This window comes from Girardinichthys multiradiatus, chromosome 23 (assembly GCF_021462225.1).
Source record: "Girardinichthys multiradiatus isolate DD_20200921_A chromosome 23, DD_fGirMul_XY1, whole genome shotgun sequence".
Lineage (NCBI taxonomy): Eukaryota > Metazoa > Chordata > Actinopteri > Cyprinodontiformes > Goodeidae > Girardinichthys > Girardinichthys multiradiatus.
In genome coordinates, this window is record NC_061815.1 from 12118702 (window position 1) to 12138187 (window position 19486).

A 19486-nucleotide genomic window follows, 5' to 3' on the forward strand; every position below is an offset into this window, starting at 1 on the left:
ACCATTTAAGGCAGCGTGGAGGAATGGATGAACACAGGGGCAGACAAAGCACAACAGAGGGTAACACAACTGAACAGGCTCAGAGCACTGTGTTTATGTGTCTGTTAATAGTAATTTTATTATACCCTCTATCATTTACTAAATATTCTTTATGTATTAGCAGCAAGGACTTTGCCTTCTTTGATTACTGCTCCTTTTTGAAATTTGATCAATATAATAATAACATGACTAAAAATTTAAAAAATGGGATTTCTTTTTTCTTACCATGTCTCAGAACGTCTCTTACATTTGATACTAACATTTTAGTAGATCAAGATAAAAGATTCAGATCTATGTGGGAAATCTATCCTAACAGTGACTGTCAGACGTGTGGATCATATCAGAATCAGAATCTGAATCAGCTTTTTTTTTTATTGCCAAGTTTGTACAGACAAACAAGGAATTTGACTCCATTACTTCGCTCTCATTGAGGATTTTCTCCAAAAGTCCACCATCATCTTCACAGTCTTGAGTGGATTAAATTCCAGGTGGTTCTGGCCTCACCAGCGTACCAGCCGATTCACCTCCTGTCTGTATGCAGTCATTACTGTCCTGGATCAGTCCAGTAACAGTGTTGTCATCTGCAAACTTCAGGAGTTTCATAGACGGGTCTGCTGAGATGCAACCATTTGTGTAAATGGAGAAGAGGAGTGGGGAGAGAACACATCCCTGGGGGGCGCCGGTGCTGATTTTTCTTGTGCAGGAAAAGATGCTCCCCAGCCTCACCTGCCGCTGCCGGTCCTTTAGGAAACTGGTGATCCACTGAAAGGTGGAGACCAGAACTTTGAGCAGGAATAGCTTCTGGTGGAGGATTCCTGGGTTGAAGTCCACAAACAGAATCCTGGCTTGCATCCCTGGGTGGTCGAGGTATTGCAGGATGAAGTGTAGTCCCAAGTTGACTGCTTTATCTGTCGGCCTGTTTGCTCGGTAGGCAAACTGCAGGGGGTCCAGCAGGGGGCCTGTGCTGTCCTTTAGTTGCTTCAACACCAGTCGCTCAAAGGATTTCATGACCACAGACGTCATGGCAACAGGCCTGTACCCATTTTATCCTGTGATGTTGGGTTTCTTGGGTACTGGGATGATGGTGGAGCATTTGAAGCAGGAGGGCACCTCACACAGATCCAGTGACTTGTTGAAGATCTCTGTGAAGATGGATGCCAGTTGGTCAGCGCAGGCTCTGAGGCATGATGGGGAAACATTATCAGGTCCTGATAATCGTCTCCATCTGAGAAGCTTTTCTTCAGCTTCTCACTGTAGCTTCTCTTCACTGCTTTGATCTCCTTGGTCAGTTTGCTCCTGGCCTGCTTATACAAGGCATGGTCCCCACTGCTGTGAGCCTCTTCCTTATCCCTGCGCAGCTGACTCAGATGAGAGGTGAACCAAGGTTTATTGTTATTGTACGTGCAGAAGGTCTTGGTCTGTACACTCATCTGCTCACAGAAACCACCTCAGTGAGTTGGTTTAAATCAGTGGTTGGTTTAATCCAACTCACTGCCAGTGGCTTCAAAAACAGTCTAATCTGTAACATCTGCTTTGACTCATCCGTCCACTTCTAAACAGTCCGAACCACAGGTTTAGAAGCAGAAATTATGTCTACCTGAATCCTGCCAGAATTGAATTTTTTTTATTACAATTTTTGTCATTTGCCAATCTTGTAAATTACAGGCTGGGCACATCAGAGAGCACATTTAAATACAATGTAGGCTGCCAATTTGTTAGATCTCCTGGCTTTGTATTTCAAGGAACATGTCTCATGACGTCCTCCTCCTCACTGGACAAATATCTATATTTTCACTTTCTGAACACATTAGCAGAGGAGACTGCTGTCATATTCAGTGGTCGTTGTGCGGTGCACTAAGTGCTCGAGTTCAGTGTTCTGTTCATTCCATGAGCAACAGGTATGAACTCAGTTAAACAGGAAAGGTTATTAAAGTGTTGACATATCCATTTAAAATTGTTCATATCATTCTTCGACAGTTTAACATGTGACCATATGATGACTTATGAAATAACCTGCTGGGCAAACTTCATCTATTCAATTCAATTCAGTTTTATTTATATAGCGCCAATTCACAACACATGTTGTCTCAAGGCACTTCACAACAATCAGGTACATACATTCCAATTAATCCTAACCATTGAACAGTGTTTTTTACTTTATTACCAGAGGTCAATTTAACGCCATCCAGGTTAAGTGATTGACTAAGCAGTTTCTTCTTTAAAGACTCCGGTCCAAAGACAACAACTTCTGTCTTGTCTGAATTTAGAAGCAAAAAATTTAAAGTCATCCAAGTTTTTATATCTTCAAGACATGCTTGTAGTCTATCTAACTGGTTGGGCTCATCAGGATTTATGGATAAGTAAAGCTGAGTATCATCAGCGTAACAGTGAAAATGTATCCTATGCTGCCTGATAATTTGACCTATTGGAAGCATATATATAGTAAAGAGAAATGGCCCCCCAAGTACTAAACCCTGTGGTACTCCACAATTATATGGAAGCAAATCGTTGCTATATTTCAAATGAAAAAGCATTTTCAGAAATGCTTTTTCATTTTAAGAATGTGGCTGCATTGTTTGACTCATAAATGAAATTAGTAATCAATCATCCTATTTGCATTTTAATTTTCTTCTTCAAGACTGCTCATTCTTTCACTTAATTAAAATGAAAAAGACATTTGAGATTTAGTTTTCAAAATGTACCCCAGCAAATAGATACCAAAATTCAATTTGAAATGTAAAATTTGAAAATGAAAAAGCATTTCCAGAAATGCTTTTTCATTTTAAGAATGTGGCTGCATTATTTGACCCATAAATAAAATTAGTAATCAATCATCCTATTTGCATTTGCATTTTCTTCTTCATGACTGCACATTTTATGCCATAATCAAAAAGAAAACAAAGCAGACATTGCTTTTTCGTTTTCGTGGTCTGCCCGCAAAGTACTGCCCAGAACTCAAAAATGAAAAAGCATTCCGAGCGGCGGGCGCAGCAGAGTGACGTCAGCAGAGTCTTCATCAGATCCCTGCTGACCGAGCTACCCATCTTGTTCGGTAGGGGGCGCTGTGCACATCTGCATTGCATTACATTGCAAACGTGACGAGAAATTGATTGAATTTTCATTTTAATTAAGTGAAAGAATGAGCAGAATTGAAGAAGAAAATTAAAATGCAAATAGGATTATTGATTACTAATTTCATTTATGAGTCAAACAATGCATTCTTAAAATGAAAAAGCATTTCTGGAAATGCTTTTTCATTTGAAATATGGTAACTATTTGCTTCCATACAATTAACCCTGGAGTTTGAAGATGATTTATCATTTACATGAACAAACTGGAATCTGTCAGACAGATAAAATTTAAACCAGCCTAGGGCAGATTTGACACTGGAGTGACTTGTTGGAAAATTACTGGTATAAAATATTCAGTACACTCAAGCTTGTTTGGATTGTGTGGTATTGTTTGTTTTACTTATTATTTTTATTTTTAGGAGAGCTGGCAACTCCTGGACAAAATCCTGGCACATGAATTTGATTTATTTTGCCCAAAAAGTAATAAATCATTAATAAACTCAACTCAACCCAAGAACCTCACTACAGACGTGACTGAGAGAGTGACTGAAACTGTTGCTTTATGCTGGAATGGTACACTGTTTTTTGGTGAAGACGTTGTTATCTAACTCATATTTTCTTACTTTCATGTTAGCAGATTATTTAGCAGTCATAATCATTTTTAAGGTTTTCTTTATATTTCTATTTGAGTACAGCGATATACTTTTAAGATCATAACAAAAACAATCGTCTAATTGTGTGAATGACCCCTGTTGTAGTGCTCACAATTCACATAAAACTTGCAATCCTGCTGTCCCTTGCCAGACATTTTGCAGTCAGATGAATTTCCGACTGTGATTAGCTTTTTCTATCTGATGCTCTTAGACACCCTAACATATCCCATCATTCTCATGCTAATGAAACACAGCGGTAGATATCTGTTTCCGCAGACAACATTAACCTTGTAAATAACCTCCTTGATTGCTTCACTGATATCAGCAGCTGGTTGTCCAGGAATTTTCTAAAGGTGAATGAAGACAAAACTGAGACTGTTTATGTGGACCTGATAACCTAAAAATCCAGTGTTGGTTAAACCATGTTAGCATGTCAAATATCTAGGTGTGCATTATATATCACATCTGCATTTTATCCTCTTAGAAACATTTCCAAAGTCAGATCTTTCCCGAAACAACCTGATTTAAAAAAAGTTGATTCACGCCTTTATTTTAAGCAGATTAGATGACTGGAATGCAACATTTGCTGGAATATCAAAACAGTTCCTGAATGTTCAGCTGATCCATAACACTGCAACTAGGCTTCCAACCAAAACCAAAAGGTCTGAGCACATCAATTCAATTCAGTTTTATTTATATAGCGCCAATTCACAACACATGTTGTCTCAAGGCACTTCACAACAGTCAGGTACATACATTCCAATTAATCCTAACCATTGAACAGTGCAGTCAGATTCAGTTATTTATTCAAATTGGATAAAAGGTTTTTCTGTCTAAGGAAACCCAGCAGATTGCATCCAGTCAGTGACTCGCAGCATTCACTCCTCCCGGATGAGCATGTAGAGACAGTGGACAGTCACTGGCGTTGACTTTGCAGCAATCCCTCATACTGAGCATGCATGTAGCGACAGTGGAGAGGAAAAACTCCCTTTAAACAGGAAGAAACCTCAACCAGAACCAGGCTCAGTGTGAGCGGCCATCTGCCACGACTGACTGGGGGTTTGAGAGAACAGAGCAGAGACACAAAGAGAACAAAGAAGCACTGATCCAGGAGTACTTTCTATGAGAAGGAAAAGTAAATGCTAATGGATGTAGCTCCTTTAGTCGTTTCACCTAGAAAGAAAGAACAGATAAACTCTGAGCCAGTTTTCAAGGTTAGAGTCTGAAAAAGAGCACATATAATTAGTTACAGTAAAAGCTCAGTCAATTTCCATGTCTAGGAGAGAGAAAGTGTTAAACACTGAAAGACAGGGCTATGTGGATCATCGGTAGAGGGTGAGCATTAAGTTGTTGCCAGCAGAAGCTTGGATGATTCCCCTCTCCAGAAAGGTGTCACAGGTAGACACAGAGCCAGGCCAGGTGTAGCTTCTAGGAAGAGAAAAGAGAGAACAAAGTTAAAAGCTGAAATAACAGCAAATAATGCAAAATTGGAGAGTAGTGTGAGAATGTAGCAAAGAGAGTGAAAGTAGTCATTATTTCCTCCAGCAGCCTAAGCCTATAGCAGCATAACTACACAGAAAGTTTCAGTTCAGATTATTTAGTTAAACGGCGCTTATTTACAACAATGTCGTCTCAAGGCACCTCACAAAGGGTCCCACTGATGGTCATTGTTATACTAAAAACCACAAGGATTGGGATACCTCCCTCTGTCAGACTAATTATAACCATTGGAAAAGAGAAGGGGTCATACAGGTAGCAGAAATGGAGGGTGTGTTTGCACCTCAACCATAACTGAGCCAGTTTAGGCTAAACCTGACTCCCCCTTACTCCAACCAACAGGGAGGGAGGAAGGCTCCCTCCCTGATAAACTAAGCCACTCTAACTATAAGCTTTATCAAAAAGGAAAGTTTTAAGCCTAGCCTTAAAAGTAGACAGGGTGTCTGCCTCATGGACTAAAACTGGGAGCTTGTTCCACAGGAGAGGAGCCTGATAACTAAAGGATCTGCCTCCCATTCTACTTCTAGAGACTCTAGGAACCAACAGGAAACCTGCAGTCTGAGAACGAAGTGCTCTGTTAGGAACATATGGAACAATCAGATCTCTGATGTATGATGGAGCTAGATCATTAAGGGCTTTATATGTGAGGAGGAGAATTTTAAATTCTATTCTGGATTTAACAGGGAGCCAATGAAGGGAAGCTAAAATAGGAGAAATATGATCTATCTTTTTCATTTTCATCAGAACTCTTGCTGCAGCATTTTGAATCAGCTGAAAGCTTTTAACTGCATTTTGTGGACATCCTGATAGTAAAGAATTACAATAGTCCAGCCTTGAAGTAACAAATGCATGGACTAGTTTTTCAGCGTCATTCCTGGATAGGATATTTCTAATTTTGGCAATGTTCCGGAGATGAAAGAAGGAAATCCTAGAAACCTGTTTAATACCTGACATGTCCTGGTCAAAAATAACACCAAGGTTTTTTACTTTATTATCAGAGGTCAATTTAATGCCATCCAGGTTAAGTGATTGACTAAGCAGTATCTTTTTTAAAGACTCCAGACCAAAGACAACAACTTCTGTCTTGTCTGAATTTAGAAGCAAAAAATTTAAAGTCATCCAAGTTTTTATATCTTCAAGACATGCTTGTAGTCTATCTAACTGGTTGGGCTCATCAGGATTTATGGATAAGTAAAGCTGAGTATCATCAGCGTAACAGTGAAAATGTATCCTATGCTGCCTGATAATTTGACCTATTGGAAGCATATATATAGTAAAGAGAATTGGCCCAAGTACTGAACCCTGTGGTACTCCACAATTAACCCTGGAGTTTAAAGATGATTTATCACTTACATGAACAAACTGGAATCTGTCAGACAAATAAGATTGAAACCAGCCTAACGCTGTTCCCCTGATCCCTACAGCATTTTACAGCCTTTCTAAGAGAATATTTTGGTTGACTGTATCAAATGCAGCACTGAGATCTAACAGGACCTGTACAGACACAAGTCCATTATCTGAGGCCCTAAGAATATCATTAGTGACTTTCAGCAGAGCTGTTTCAGTGCTATGATGAGCTCGGAAGCTCTGAAGCCTCTTCAGACAGGCCATCACTCCCATCTTAACATCTCTGGCTTCCAGTTAAACAGAGAACTTATTTGAAAATACTACTTTGAATTTGGCACCTTCCTATGTTTCTGAGATCCTCACAGAATTGATTCCAGACAGTCCTTTAAGCCTTAAAGTTTAAGGTCTTTCAGCGAAAGTCTTCTTGTTGTACTGGAATAATCTCCATATCATCTCTTGGTTCTTTAAGTCATCATGGTCCTGTTTTCTATAGTTCTCTCCGACAAGACTAGAGATCAGTAAATATAGTATCCTGCTTTAATAAATACATGTTTTTTTCAAGCTGTATTTTATATGTTGTTTTTCCAATATTTCTATCAGTTATATTTATTTTGTATTTCCTTTAAGGAACATTGGAACATTGGGTTTATATTTGTCGTATGAAGTGTGCCCTATGAATAAAATTGAGGTGACTTTACTTTGAAGTTTTTCAGCTTTCTGGCTTTAGTTTTGTCTTTACTAAGTAACAATTCAGCTTGTTTGGCTTGGTTTCAGATCGCTTCCAGACTGATTCAAACCAATATTCAGTTTCTTTTGGCTTCAGTTCACTTTCTGGTGCATCATGTTTCCTATTACTTTGCTTTACTCCCTGTCTCTCTGCATTAGTTCAGTCTTGGCTTCAGTGTCCTATATTACTTTATTCCAAGTCTATTTTGTCTTTTAAAGGTGTTTTATAAAGTCTGAACTGACGTTGAGATTGTTAGAGCTAATGAAAAATGTGCATCTTGTGGTGAAGCCACTGCAACTGTGCCTGTAAAGTCTTCTTTTTATAGCAGACTAACAATATCTCCACTTCCTGAAAAATATTCCTTTCTTGGTGGTATAAAGAGATTATTTTGCCTTCTGTTGCTTTCCAGGATTTTTATGTTGCCAAGCAGGAAATTACATTATTTTCCTAGAAATGTGTGAGGACTTTTGATTTGGCTTCTCTTAATGTTCATGCTGTCTCTCTCTGATGGATTTGTTTTGTTTCTGCAGCATGGGGATAAAATGGCTTTACAATATGGTGCACTTATTCATCTGGAGCACCTAAGATAATGCCTCTACACTGTTAAATTTGAATGTAAAGTGAATATCCTGTAGCAGGTCTTTATCATAAGGTGTGTCCAGTTCAGATCTGAGATATAAGTGCAGCTTGAACATGTGAAGTAACATTTTATTCACAAAGGTGACATAAAAGCCTATGCTTTAGTATAAAGACTTTAAAATAATTTGCTGGCAGGATGAATCAAAGAAGAACAAGCAGAGCTTCATTTAACAGCAATAAATGATAAATAAAACATGCTGGTTACCAACGTGTGAGCTACATCTGCAAGGTCTTAATTTTTTTAACAGATTTAAGACAGATTTTATTTAATGAGAAAAAAGTTTACTTAAAAAAAGTTGGAATCAATAAACACAAAAACTTTCAGAAAAAAAACTGGACCAGCCAACAGTGGATTTTTTCTAAGCATTAAGCACTTGAACTTTTACACAATAAATTGTAAGAGTTGGAAACATTGTAATGTTCTAAAGCTTTTTGACATGCTCTCATTACCAGCGACAGTGTCCCTCAGTCTGCCTCTTCACCGTCCTGTTAGACAGTTTTGGTTTGGTGGTGTTGTGACATGCTGATGCGTCTTTCTTTCTTTCATTCTCATACTGTAGTGGCGCGTCAGGGAGCAGCAGTGAATCAGAGAGCAGCTCCGAGTCTGACACGGACGAATCCGAAAGCAGCTCTAGTGACAGCGATTATAATCAGGCCTCCCGCACAAACACACCAGAGGTACAGTATGATGATGTATTCTCACATTTGCAGTCAGAAGTTTACATTCAGACATTCATCATGGGCATAAATGTTATATACTTGCTGAACTTTAAATACTTTTTAACCATTCTTTTAAAGTTGATTGATTATGTAGCAATCAACTTATTGACATAAATTCAAGAATTTGGTGCACAACTTATTTTAGATTTTTACTAATCCACACTCAAATACACACACTTACTATGTACACCACCATTTTCAAAAATAACAAAATTAAAGACACTATTGCTGCAAAAAAAATCGTTAAAAATTGTTTGTTTATGATCATTCCACTCTGAAATAAGTGTTTAAAAATAACATGGCATAATGCCAAAGGTTATTGTACGTAAATGTCTAACCTGAACTGTGCATGCATATTTATAGTAGGTGTTAAATGTTTAAATGAAATTAAACTAAAGGCTCTTACGTGAGCAAAAATGTTTAGTTGGACAGAAGAAAACATTCTCTGACTTTGCCAAAGCAAAAATGTTATGTTGTTTCAGAAATGTTTTTTGTTTTTCCAAAAAAAAAAAAAATTAAGTTGAATGTTTACAGCGGAATTAGCACTGGATGTTTATTCAAATAAATCAACAGCACAGCAGTCCGGGTCGGGACCTTAGAAAAGAAGCAGCTAACAAAAGCTTATGTTTAATCTTGTTTATGGTTTTGTGTCCTATGCCAACCATTCTTTGTTTTCATGGTGGCTACTACTAGTCAATGTAAGCTAACTGAGCAAATCTACTATACGAAAAAACGAATACAAACTAATAAGTTACCATTTATGTAGGCCCTGGTAAGCACACAGGGACAGCTGGAGAAACAAATAAATGAGCTACATTGCAGACCCAGGTGGAAAAGTTCCATTCCTGTTTGCCTTTTTCAAGAACTTCAGATCATGTGGCAAAACTCCAGCAGAACAAACCCCAAACAAGAAAAATACCAATGTCACAACAGCCTGCATCTCTGACAAGTGTGCTCAATTCGTTTACATTTTAAGAGTCAGAGGCACTTCCCCCCTTTTATTCTTCATCATTCACCGCTGTTTACTTCACTCTGACTCTGACAGTCTGTACGTTAAACTGTCTCGTCCCATGACACTGCTCTGAAACTCATAATATCCCAACTGCAGAGGACCGAGTTACAACATTAGTTATCACATAATTTTAATGACTCAACGCTGACTGGTTTTATAGGCTTATGTGGTCTAACATTTAGAGAAAGTGAGGGGGGAAAGCAGATACACAGAGAAAACGATGACAGCGGAGCAGTTTCCAGATATGCAATAAAGAGCATCCAGCACAGCGAGGGGCTTGCTGTGTGATACAATAACCACAATGCAGAAACACAATACTTTTACATTTCTCTGTAAAGATTTTTCATTCAGACACAGTTTCATTATTTTAGAGGTGCACTGAGTTTTTTCACTTGTTTATGACCGAAGGAAATGTTATGATTCCATTCTGATAAAATGTAGGAGCTCACTAAAATGTTAATGGAGTTGTTTTTGTCCTCCTGCAGCCAGAGCCCCCTTCTACTAACAAGTGGCAACTGGACAGCTGGTTGAACAAAGTCCAACCTCAGACCAAACCCCTGGTCCCTGCACAACAGGAGCATCATGGCACAGGTTAGTGGAGACAATAATGGTGAGGCTATCACATGTTGGCTTATGAAACACATTCGGGTTTGATTAAAAAGTCTTATCCTGGGTAAATCTGTTAAGGCTCCTTCAGCCAGGATCCACAGACATTTTCTCCTGGGAATGAAGCAGCAGGAGTGGGTACAGCTGCCAAGACCAAACCCTGTGGGTCCAACAGTACACCTGTTCCTGCTGCACCCGCAGTGGAGCACAAAGATAACAGGACTAACTTCTGGTATGTGTATTTGTTTCTAAGTATAATTATGTATGGCAGTTGACCAAAGTGTATCGGTAGCCGTAAAGGTAAATTGTGCTTTTGCTCTGCTCAGCCCGGGCAGGGAGAAAACCAAAGCCAAGCTCGGCCAAAAGGCCTCAGGGGAGGGTCAGAGGTCAAAGATGAGACTGTCGCCAGGCATGTTGTCAGGGCAGGAGGTTCCAGCCCCAAGAAGGAACACCACCGGGAAGAAACAGCCACGACGGGCAGAGAGGTCAAACAGCTTAGAGGATAACCAGAACCAGCCATGGAGCAGAGCCAACCAGCACAGGTAAGGAGGGGAGGAAGAAACTAGCTGCTTAATGCCTCTAATAACCGCACTGAATCCAGTCCAAATATGAGTCATATGGTGAATTTTCTCTATTGTTAGAAGCTGTTAGAACATGATCCAACCAACGAACAACAACCAAATTTAAAGTAAAAGCTGATGGGAAATGTATTAGGTGTTTTTATTTCCCAAAGCAAAGTAAAGAACGAACTGATGATGATGACGAGGAAAAGGATTTTTCGATGATCATCAACAGAACATGAGGGGTCACTGAATCTGTTGATTAGTAGGAGAATTTATGCTATTCCCTTCCCTGGTCCATAGAACAAAAAGCAAATGACCACATAAGGAATGTTTCCAGCTCTATGATCAAAAGACAAAAGGTCAAATGAAGGGTGCCTGGATATTTCACCACTTTACTTAGCAGAACTGATAGATCTCACATAAATATGTTGGAAATATGCTTCTCCATTGACAGTGGCACTAATGTTCCAGCATCCTACGGTTTATGATAGACTTAAGCTTTGGTAGTTCCTGTGTTGTTCTTGATCATCCTGAGCCAGTGGCGCTTTTTGATATGAGTGATGTGGCTTTGTTAGCTGTGCCCAAAAAGAGTTTTCTTTTCCTTTTTGCTTGTCCACCCCCAATAAATAGCCGATGTTGCTGAAGTTATGATAAAGTACTATTTTGGTATTTTTTTAAGGACTCTAGACACCATATCAGAATCAGAATCAGAATCAGAAAAGCTTTATTGCCAAGTACGTTTTTGGACATACAAGGAATTTGTTTTGGCGTAGTCGGTGCAATACAGTACAAATTAAACAGTATAAACATATCTACAATATAATATAAATATATGTGCACAGTTTTAAGTGAGTGAGAGTAAACTTTTAGAGCAGTATAAGATGCAAGAGCAATACAACAGTGCAGGTGATCATTGTGCAAGTATGGCAGTGCAAGTAAAGCAGGAGTCCAAGCTGAGCGTTAATGTAACGCATAGAGTTACAGGTTACAGGTGTCCTGTCAGCAAAAAAAGGGGGGGTGTGGGTGAAAGGGAGAGTGTCAAGGTGGTTTCCGGTCTTTGTTAACAAGGCTGGTGGCAGATGGGAAAAAACTGTTCTTGTGGCGTGAGGTTTTGGTCCGGATGGACCGCAGCCTCCTGCCAGAGGGGAGAGTCTCAAAGAGTCTGTGACCAGGGTGGGAGGGATCAGCCAGAATCTTCCCTGTCCGCTTCAGGGTCCTGGAGGTGTACAGTTCCTGGAGCGACAGTAGACTGCAGCCAATCACCTTCTCAGCAGACCGAATGACACGCTGCAGCCTGCCCTTATCCTTGGCTGTAGCAGCGGCGTACCAGATGGTGATGGAGGAGGTGAGGATGGACTCAATGATGGCTGTGTAGAAGTGCACCATCATAGTCTTTGGCAGGTTGAATTTCTTCAGCTGCCGCAGGAAGAACATCCTCTGCTGGGCTTTCTTGATGAGGGAGCTGATGTTTGGCTCCCACTTGAGATCCTGGGAGATGATGGTTCCCAGGAAGCGGAAAGATTCCACAGTGTCAATTGTGGAGTCACAGAGGGTGATGGGGGCAGGTGGGGCTGGGTTCTGCCTGAAGTCCACAACCATCTCTACTGTCTTTAGAGCGTTGAGCTCAAGGTTGTTCTGGCTGCACCAGTCCAACAGATGGTCCACCTCCCATCTGTACGCAGACTCGTCACCATCAGAGATGAGTCCGATCAGGGTGGTGTCGTCCGCAAAACTTCATTTGACATAAATCTTACTTATTTACAGTGGCCAGACCTCAACTGAATAATTCCACACTGAACAGAGATTCATTAAAACTCAGTTTGGGGTTCATGGAAACCTTTATTCTTTATATGAAAACACAAAACAGAGCAATTATAGATTATGTTTTTTGGCATTAGGACCATCTTAGTTTGAGATTATCATGAAAAGCACAATATATCAACCAGCCAAACCTGGACTATAGCCATAATGAGTGTTTTAAAACACATTTTATTTTGAAATCTGAAAAAGCCTGTAGTTTTTCCAAATATATTTATAAAATGGGCCTATACATCCATTTAGATTCATTATATTCCTTCAGATAAATATTTTTGAGGATGTTAATGTTTTTGATAAGTTACATATTAAAAGTGTTTTTCAGGGGTCTATCTTTGGTTGTGTGTGGAGTGCCAGAAGGAGGGTGTCATTCATGCAAGCGCCACCTCTGTCCAAAGCAGCTTCCTTTTATCTGAGACTGACAGTTTAGGCTAAATGGTTGAAACTTGGTCACAAGTGGGTGTTTCAACAGGACAATAATCCCAAACACACACATCTTGACAAGATACACAGCAAAAATGGATTTGGAATGGAGAAATAAGGCTAACATTAATCTTCTGGAATAGCTTCAACCTTAGCCCCTATTTATAGACTGTAGTAAAAAGCCATGTCTGAACGAGGAAGCCATCCGGTTCACATATGCTTCACTATTACTGACAAGGATAGTGGTCGAACATCCACCCAGAGGGAGGAGGTTGTTGATGGCTACAAAGAGTTTTTGGTGGAGTGTGTTAGAGAACTATACTAAAAGTTGTGCATCCACTTGTAGTTTTTGAAATTCATTGAAGTTGCATGTTGTATTGCTTCAAATGCATCATGAAAAGTCACAAGGAAATTAATGCAAAGGATGAGTGTATGTAAAGTTCTTACTGGAAGTCTTGAATGAAATAAACTGTAAGATTTTTAGGACTGTCATTTCCACATGTGGATTTAGTGGAATCAACATTGAACTCATTGCTCAGCTTGACTTCAGGCCAATTAGAAGAACAAAATGACTTTCCTGCTTCCTTTTTCATTTCCCTCTCCCTTACTCACTTATTCTTCTCCTTTGTTCCATCCTAAACTTCCCGCGTCCAAACTAGTTCAGTTAAATGCATGCTGTTTTCAATTATTTCTCCCTGTTGTTTTTTGGTTTTTCATTTGAACACCCATTCACCCCCTAGAGTTAGCCAAGGCAAACATTATGTTCAGCTGTTTGTCAGTGTTCAGCTGTACATCAGTAACTGGGACTTTGATGTCATGCTTTGGGCTTGATCCTAACTTGGAGCGTCATGCTTCCTGTTTTTGTGTCTCCTCTAACTAGCCCCGCAGCGAGAGAGAAGGACCTGTTCACTCCCCCTTCTCTGGAGCATCAGAACGCCCCCAGGCCACGAGGGAAACCTCTCAGTGGGAAGACGGCCCCGAGAAAAGAGCCTCGCAGTGCTACTAGCTCGAACTCCAACACAGCCACTCCACCAGCAGCGCTACAGCAAACCCCTGTGCCTGTTCCTGCTGTCACTGTGAACCAGGTTAGGATTGGTGGGATTTTGATGACTGGCACTCAGAACTCAAACACCTCTTTCCACATCTGGAAAACTCAACATTGAGTCCTGCGTGTGTAACAGATTGTTCATGCGTTAAAATTACATTTTCAAATTAAAATAGATCAGAGCTTTAGTAAAATGGCTCCACCATGACTCTTTTCAGTATAACCATAAAAATAAAAAGCGGAAATAAAGAGGGAAAGACTAAAACAAATTGCTGTATTGTTACTATTAAACATAACAGTGTCATGATGAGTTTTATGTAATTAATTATCACGTTAAGACTGACATGTTAGAGGTTTTGTTCCACCTAATTGTTTTACCACAACATAAATATTAATGAACTGGCACAAATAAAATGAACACATACCCCTAAGATTTTTTAGATTTGATCATATATGGAAATTGATGTTGTGATGCAGCCAAGTGCAAACTAAACTACTGTTTGCTGTGGGGTCACCTATTTTTATTGATGGCCCAACCACCTCAGACTGAAAGTTTAAGCAACTATGCAAAGTCTAAGAGTGCCCCCAACGTACTCAGAAAATATTCCAAAATTCCCAGCCAGTTCTCCTATTTGACATTTAGAAGACTTAATCCTCATCAGTGCAGACAGGATATACACTCCTCATCATACTCTTAAGACTAGGAAAAAACAATAGCATTTTGCGCTGCTGTATTGTAACCATGTTGTAACAAAAGTAAATGCATCTGTGAAAGACTTTTAGATAAGAAATATTGAATGCATCATTTCATTTGCATGTGCCAAACAGACGGCCATCCGTTCAGCTGTGTGACTGTGTGCGCAATGAATCCTGGTGACATTCAGAGTCACACAGCCAAGCATGTTTCATTTCACTTCACAGATTAGTAGAACAAGCTGGCAACTTGTGCCGCATAATTTGCATGATATTATCACATTCAGTGATCCAGTTACAGCCTTTGTTTTTGATTATAATGTCTGTCCATATCAGATCTCCTTTGTTGGAGAGTTTAGGAGTGCATCAGTTCATGGCAAACAAGTCAGATTGTTTCAGTAAGACACAGAAGGTTCCCTTTGATCACTGTAGGTGGGTGTTGTTCAAAGGGAGAGGAGAAAAACATGTGGGACTTCCACATGCATTGGACTGACTAAATGTCCCCTCTGCTTCTTTTCTTCCTTGCTGTTTATACATATAACAGGATAAAAGGAAACATAGAGGTCCCAGCACCAAAATCACACCAAAGTCCAGAGAATTCATCGAAACAGATCCTTCTTCCTCTTCATCAGAATGCCAGTCGGATGGAGAGGAAGCCACCAAAATCCCCTCTCTGCTACCCCAGGCAACACGCTCTGCGGTTAACACACAGATGCTGGCCAACACGCACGTCCACACGCCTCCCCTCCCATGCCTTGGCTCTGCTGGAGGTGCAGGAAGTCTGGGAACATTTGCAGGAACAGGACTTCGAGTCAAAGATGGTGTCAGTGCAACCAGCAAAGGTAGCAGCAGTGCTAGTAACAACAACCTGCTGAGCATCAGCAACATAAGTGCTTCTTTTGGGAATTCTGTTCCAGATCCTGGAGAGTCCGGAGGACAGGGCAAGGATGTGGAACCTGTGTCACCACCATCAAACGTGGGACATGATGTGGCTCTGTCCCCTCTGAGAGAATATCATGAGATTCAGAGTTTGTGGGTGAAAATTGACTTGAGCTTCCTCAGCAGGGTGCCGGGGCAGGCTATGGGGGAAAGATCCAGGATGGGAACTGCAGAACAAGATGGCAATGCAGGGAGAGACAAAGAGAGGCTGAAGCTGATGAAAGGGGAGAGACAAGAAGAAGATAATGAGCGTTTAGTGAAGGACACAGAAAGGCAAGGTGACAGAGACAGATTAACAGATAGGGAGAGACAGACAGACAGAGAGGACAGGGACAGATTTGGATTTGGGGAAAGAGAGAGGACTGTGGCAAGGGACAGAGAGAAGATTAGCCAAGGTATGGGAGTATTGGACACCCCCCCTGGGCAGGAGCAGAGTAATCCCAGGCTGGCGGGGAGGATGGAAGGAGTGGAGAGCGGAGGTAAACACAGAAGGCAGGCAGCAACAAACATGGTGGCTCCAACGGAAAAACATATCAGCAAGACCAAAAGGAAACACAAGGTGCGAAAATGGATGGAATTCTCTCCATGGTAATCCCCAACCATCCTGTAATTTCTACATCTAATCTACTATCCTTGTTCTCTGTGTTCCCAGTTGGGCCAAGGGGAATCATCAGTCAAGTGTAATAAGAAGCTACGCCTGGACAAAGACTGCATGCTCCTCCCACCATGCATCTCTCCAATACACAACCACAAGAGCAGCTTGGCAGAGTAAGTTCTAACAACGTGCATAAAACAACCACCACATTAACTGTGAGGAACTGCAATTAATAACTCAATGACCCAGTCAGTTATTTAATAAATCAGAAGCTGCATCTATATATAACTGCTTGTCCTCAGGTCTGTGCTTCCCAGGGAGCTTTACAGGAAACTGACAAAGTGACATTTAACAGGGAAAATGACAACAAATCTAACTCAGACATGAAACAAAACTGGTGTCAAATTAAACTATGAGGTGTGTAGCATGTAGGTGTTGTGATTAATAGTGTCAGCTAACAGCTGGCCACATTAACAACCATGACATTTATAAAAACATTGTGGTATATTTTAATCTATCTTAAGTAGATAGCTGACCTATGAATATACAAACAAACTAGTGGTGGTGAAAGATGGACAGCTCAGTCATTAAGTTTCACAACGTTCAAGACTCATGGTTCATATTCTGTATCAGAAAAACAGAGAACAGCTAAACCACATACCCCTGATAATGTTGTGTTTTTCTAAAAGCCATTACTTAATATTATGAGGAACATTTCCTCAACAAAGCATCCTTCCTTAGCAAAACATTTACAGCAGGTTACAATTGAAATGACAAAACATATAGCTAAACCGGATGAAAGTATTTATAATTGAATTATACGAACAATTCTATACTATACTATACTATACTATGCCATGCCATGCCATGCCATGCCATTCTATGCTATACTATGCTATACTTTGCTATACCATGCTATGTTCTGTTATGCTATGCTATGTTGTGTTATGCTATACTTTACTGTACTACACCATGCTATGTTATGATATGCTATGCTATGCTATACTATACTATACCATACTATGCAATACCAAACTGTGCTATGTTATGTTGTGCTATGCTATGTTATGTAATGCTATACTATACTATATTACACTATAATATGCTATGCTATACTCTACTATGCTGCTATGTTGTTAGACTATACTAAACTATACCTCATATGCTCTACTATACTCTGCTATGACACGATATACTATACTACTCTATACAATTCTATACTATACTATACTCTTATACAATATTATAAAATGCTGTCCTATACTAAACTATGCTCAACTATATTATACTATACTATGTAATGCAAAATAATATTATACGTCTGTAGTTTAGAATGTATGTATACATTCTAAACTGCATTGTGTTCTACAATACTATACTAGATTATGATATGTTACACTTAAACTACACAAAACTATACTGTGCTATACTAGGTTTTACTGTAATATATAGTACTACACAATACTATGCTATACTGTGCAATACCAAACAATACTTTACTATACTGCCCTATACAATATTAAACTATATTGTGCTGTACAATGTTATACTACACTGTGCTATACTAAACTAAACTACACTAACCTATATTATCCTATGCAAAGCTATACAACACAATACTAAACTAAGCTCTTCTATACAATACTATATGGTGCTACACTAAACTATCCTAAACTACACTGACCTTTAATATTCAAAGCAAAACTATACTATACTCAACTGTGCAATAATAAACTATAGTGTACTGTGGAATATTACACTATACTGCAGTGTGCTATACTAAGCTATGTTAAATTATTCTGACCCATACTATACTGTACTCTGCTATGATACGATATACTATACTACTCTATACAATTCTATACTATACTATACTCTTATACAATATTATAAAATGCTGTCCTATACTAAACTATGCTCAACTATATTATACTATACTATGTAATGCAAAATAATATTATACGTCTGTAGTTTAGAATGTATGTATACATTCTAAACTGCATTGTGTTCTACAATACTATACTAGATTATGATATGTTACACTTAAACTACACAAAACTAAACTGTGCTATACTAAGTTTTACTGTAATATATAGTACTACACAATACTATGCTATACTGTGCAATACCAAACAATACTTTACTATACTGCCCTATACAATATTAAACTATATTGTGCTGTACAATGTTATACTACACTGTGCTATACTAAACTAAACTACACTAACCTATATTATCCTATGCAAAGCTATACAACACAATACTAAACTAAGCTCTTCTATACAATACTATATGGTGCTACACTAAACTATCCTAAACTACACTGACCTTTAATATTCAAAGCAAAACTATACTATACTCAACTGTGCAATAATAAACTATGGTGTACTATGGAATATTACACTATACTGCAGTGTGCTATACTAAGCTATGTTAAATTATTCTGACCCATACTATACTATACTATGCTATGCTATGCTATGCTATGCTATGCTATGCTATAATATAGGTTTGAGCAGACTAATGGAAATGCAATACAGCATCCTACATTCTTTCATAGGTGTCATCTGTAGCGTGTAAGTAATTCATGTGAACTGGAAGATGCCTCTTACAGTCTTTTCCCCACTCCCCATAATAAGCAACCCATCTCCATGGGACTGGCAGAAAGGTTATCAGACAACTTTAATGCTGAACAGGTCTTTTTGGCTGCGTTTCAAATTTGTCACTGAACCATTGAAGCTGCTGTGCCGGTGAGTTTCATTCACAATATGACACAGGAATGACAAAGGGTGAATTTCAGCTTTCCATGTGAAGTATTTAAAAACAGACTAGGCTGCCTGTCACTATAAATAAGGTTATGTGTGACAGCTAAGAGGAAATATTTTTATAGCATCTCAGCCTTCTTAAAGAGGCACGAGGAGGAGGACAGGGTGACCGGGGATTGAACCTGTGACACTGTGTGATTGTCACCTTGCTCTGTTTATCATCCTGGAGGTTTTCAGTGAAAAGCTGTGAACAGGGTGATGAGACAATCAGGCCCAGGCCTAGTCAGCAGCTTCCTGGGACTTTTGGCAGGTATTTCCTAGGCTGAACAAATAATTC

General features: G+C 39.4%; 1 protein-coding gene across 3 annotated transcripts in view; it reads left to right on the plus strand.

Moving 5' to 3' along the window:
* aff2 (AF4/FMR2 family, member 2) overlaps positions 1 to 19486 on the plus strand; it is a 253494-nt gene that overhangs the window by 197841 nt on the left and 36167 nt on the right. For 2 of the 3 annotated variants that reach the window (XM_047353618.1, XM_047353619.1), the window contains exons 11-17: positions 8534 to 8651; positions 10191 to 10296; positions 10393 to 10543; positions 10638 to 10853; positions 13993 to 14197; positions 15395 to 16348; positions 16442 to 16557. In XM_047353618.1, the coding sequence (XP_047209574.1) occupies positions 8534 to 8651; positions 10191 to 10296; positions 10393 to 10543; positions 10638 to 10853; positions 13993 to 14197; positions 15395 to 16348; positions 16442 to 16557 (1866 nt within the window). The remainder of the gene's footprint in view (positions 1 to 8533; positions 8652 to 10190; positions 10297 to 10392; positions 10544 to 10637; positions 10854 to 13992; positions 14198 to 15394; positions 16349 to 16441; positions 16558 to 19486) is intronic. The other variant, XM_047353620.1, reaches the window with a different exon arrangement.